Here is a 3,400-nt window from a genome sequence, read left to right on the forward strand (position 1 = left end):
AAATGACCCGGTCCCTACTAAGCCATTATTAATTAAAGAAGTCGTCGAATCATTTAAAAGATAAATCATAAACTGTTTTAACGGAATCTACGGTAATTTTGTTTACCCGTAACTACGAAAAAAAACCCCAAAACAGCTTAACTAAAATTCATATTATTTTTAACCAAAAGCATTTTAAAGTGAAGTGAAAAGATCATGAAGCTAGCTGTCTTAGACTTTTTGGCAGTAGGCTATATACGTCTTATCATATCGTACATGTCAAGTAAAGTTCAAATTTTATTTAAAGAGTGTTTCCCTATGTTGTGGCAACCTGCGTATGCACAGTAAAAACTACATGTATAATTAATAAGTATTTTGTGAATGGGTGAAATTTTGACATCATTCTAGGATCTTTCATGATCCTGGGCTCAGATGTTCTTGAGGAAAAATTAAACCCTATTTTCTGTTCAATTATAGGGTATACTATAGTCCTTACTTTAAAAGAAAATCTACAAAAGTAAACTAACTTTTTAATTACTACTATAACTCATATATGGAAATGAGATGCTTACATTCGTGGATCGTACGGTTATGAAAATATTAGGTATTGTTAATTGTAGGGAAATTTAAGTATTTTACTGTTTTACGTTTACTACTCTCTTGTAATTCATATATAACGTTAATGAAAATACTTAAACAATAAAATGCTTTCTTTGGTGGTTCATTCGGGATATGAAGGTAGCGACATTGCAGAAAAAATACATAACCCGCGTTAGCGGGTTATGTTACTTTTGTCTGCAATGATCGCTACCTTCATAACCCGAATGAATCATCAAAGAAAGCATTTTATTGCTTATATTAATATCTTTCTTTTAGCTAATTGATAAATTGATTATGAAAAGTAAGTAAAATTTACTAAATTACTGTTAATGTACGTAAGTACGTTATATAATTAGCTTAAAGAAACAGCCAAATCGTCTCCTGTGAGACTTTGATTCTGACATAGTCATGATTATTTCGCGCAGTCCGTGATTGTATGTTTAAACCAACCGATAAACAGGGCGTGTCAATATCTGTCCTGTCATTTTCTTGTCAGTTTCAGCCGCTGTATATTTCGACCAATCGATAAACGGGGCGTGTAGATTTCAGTCTTGCTGTTTCTATAGAGCTATGAATTGACTATAAGTTTCCGTAGGAAATAGATGGAATAATACTTGGTGGATGTAAATATATTTACGTATAGAAATACAACACATTCGTAATTACATTTAAAGCGTAATAAAGTAATACAGATGGAGAAGCTAAACATTCTGTTGCATGCTGGTCCATTATTTCCGTTATTTTTAATGTTTAATTTCAAATCAAAGTGTAACTATTATAGAAACATTGATCAATCTCGAAACAATTAAGCTACAAATTATTAGAAATAAAGCCTGATATAAGAATTTCATTTTATTTATATGCATTGAATAACCAAAGAACAAAATATAATAAAACACAACGAATGTGTTTATTGACTAATAATGACTTATAAAATTGGCAGAGGTTGATTTCGCACGTTAATGATGCTTTATTAAATAAATAAGAAAATATATTCATTAGATTTAATTATACCGATATGCAAAAGGAAATTCAGTTGATTCGGAAGGAACGCATATGATCCTTCCCTTTTCAACTATGTTAGACAAGTCAAACTATCTCCTTTAAATTCCCCCATATTTTATTTTTAAAATTTTACTTCATTCGGAGATCAGTCTCCTTTGATGTTTCCAACAATTAATATAACGCCAGTCCACAGAGAGGTTAAAATAGCCACGAATGTCAGATAGAAAGAAAAACTGAGATCCTCCTTCTGGTAGTCCCTGTCTCGGAATTTGGCTGCGAATATTGTCACACAGAGGAATATCATACCTGCTGAAAAAAACACAAAATAAAAAATTGAGTGTGAATTTTCTCCTATATGTCAGTTACCCATTCACATGTAACCGCATACACAAGAAAGGAGAGAGAGAGAGAGAGAGAGAGAGAGAGAGAGAGAGAGAGAGAGAGAGAGAGAGAGAGAGAGAGAGAGAGAGAGAGAGAGAGAGAGAGGAGAGAGAGTTCTAATACCACTGGCAAAGGCAGCCGAAATTATGGCCTTACGAAGCCGCTCGTCTTGTTTCCAAATAAACATGTACAATATCATCAAGATAAAACAGGAGATCACGCAAATCAGGGCCAAACACCCGAACGTCTGGTAGACATGAATCCATCCTGAAATCAGTAGCGTCATAGGGTATAATACCATGTATAGTTATTTTTACAAGGCTTAAAAAATATCTATAGAATTCCCCAACTTTGTAACCCATTTTCTTATTGTCTCATTCCCTTAGTTACCCAATAATCGCTCATTTCATCAACATTTATTTCGTGTTACGAAATAAGTACGTAGCGGACTTAAATAAGTCTAGTACAATGTATCTAGTATGGAATACACATGCATCAACAAAATACATGTTTTATTAGTACAGTACAGCTTAGCTTAGCTTAGCTTAGCTTGGCTCAGCTTAGCTCAGCTTAGCTTAGCTTTGCTTGGCTTAGTTTAGCTTACCTTACAGAATATAGCTTACAGCCGTATACCATATAATACCCATCATACTTCAGGTGTCATATTGATCAAACGAAAATACAATCTTCACAAAAATACCTGGATTGGAGGTGAGTACATTGTTGGAACACGTCTTGGTGATGAAATTTGAGAGACAGGACTGCCACAGTCCGCCGTAGATCTCCCGGGTCCCCTGGTCTATGTAGTACCAGAATGGCGCGGAAAACGACAATGTGTAGGACACGAAGGTGATCACCGTGGCTACGAACCCTGTCACCTTGTACAGACCCATTGCTGACCCCTAAAACACGTGCACGCCTAAAGTGCAATACTACGTGTAAGTGTGATTAAAAAAAAAACACTATAGCACTTGGTCCAGTAATGATATCTCCCGGTAATTTTTCATCATTCGGGAATATTCACAATCTCAAACGGAAAATTTGTAAATGCCATTGATAAAAAATCCAAGTCAGCATGTGATATAAAAGATTGAACGTTGATTTATAACGATACACTACAGATTCATATACTATGTAAATGAAAATAATTCAACTTAAAAGGTGTCAGTTCTTATCGATAAGCAAGGGTATCTGTGTTGTCTATATATCATACTACAGGTAGTGTACTATAGACTAGTGTAAGTAGTATATATCTGCATGAATTTTGATTGCATGATTGCAGATTTATCAGAGATGATCATGATAAATGAACCAGATATGAAATGTCTCTTTAGTTTAAACAATATTTATTCATTATAGATTCAAGTACATTTACATGATGAACATTACAATTGTAAGATCGGGAAACAAGCCATAGGGCATATATTAATCCCTC

General features: G+C 34.1%; 1 protein-coding gene across 2 annotated transcripts; it reads right to left on the minus strand.

Moving 5' to 3' along the window:
• Positions 1-1,500: 1,500 nt before the first annotated feature.
• Positions 1,501-3,074, minus strand: LOC105337976 (uncharacterized). Of its 2 annotated transcripts, none has more exons than XM_066072150.1 (3): positions 2,666-3,074; positions 2,089-2,232; positions 1,501-1,890 (listed from the first exon to the last, which is right to left on the minus strand). In XM_066072150.1, the coding sequence occupies exons 1-3, from the start codon at positions 2,856-2,858 to the stop codon at positions 1,730-1,732; spliced, it is 498 nt and encodes a 165-aa protein (XP_065928222.1). In that variant the 5' UTR covers positions 2,859-3,074; the 3' UTR covers positions 1,501-1,729. The 2 variants fall into 2 exon arrangements, with proteins under 2 accessions (XP_065928222.1, XP_011441232.3); XM_011442930.4 differs by having other exon boundaries at positions 1,501-1,893; positions 2,666-3,066.
• Between the last annotated feature and the right edge of the window lie 326 nt (positions 3,075-3,400).

This window comes from Magallana gigas, chromosome 9, assembly GCF_963853765.1.
Source record: "Magallana gigas chromosome 9, xbMagGiga1.1, whole genome shotgun sequence".
NCBI classification, from domain to species: Eukaryota; Metazoa; Mollusca; class Bivalvia; order Ostreida; family Ostreidae; genus Magallana; species Magallana gigas.

Coding starts and splice junctions, on each gene's coding strand:
- LOC105337976 (XM_011442930.4), bottom strand. CDS start 2,858: ATGGGTCTGTACAAGGTGACAGGGTTCGTAGCCACGGTGATCACCTTC. Junction 2,233..2,665: donor TGTACTCACCTCCAATCCAG/GTATTTTTGTGA, acceptor TACTGATTTCAG/GATGGATTCATGTCTACCAG. Junction 1,894..2,088: donor TTCGGCTGCCTTTGCCAGTG/GTATTAGAACTC, acceptor TGTTTTTTTCAG/CAGGTATGATATTCCTCTGT.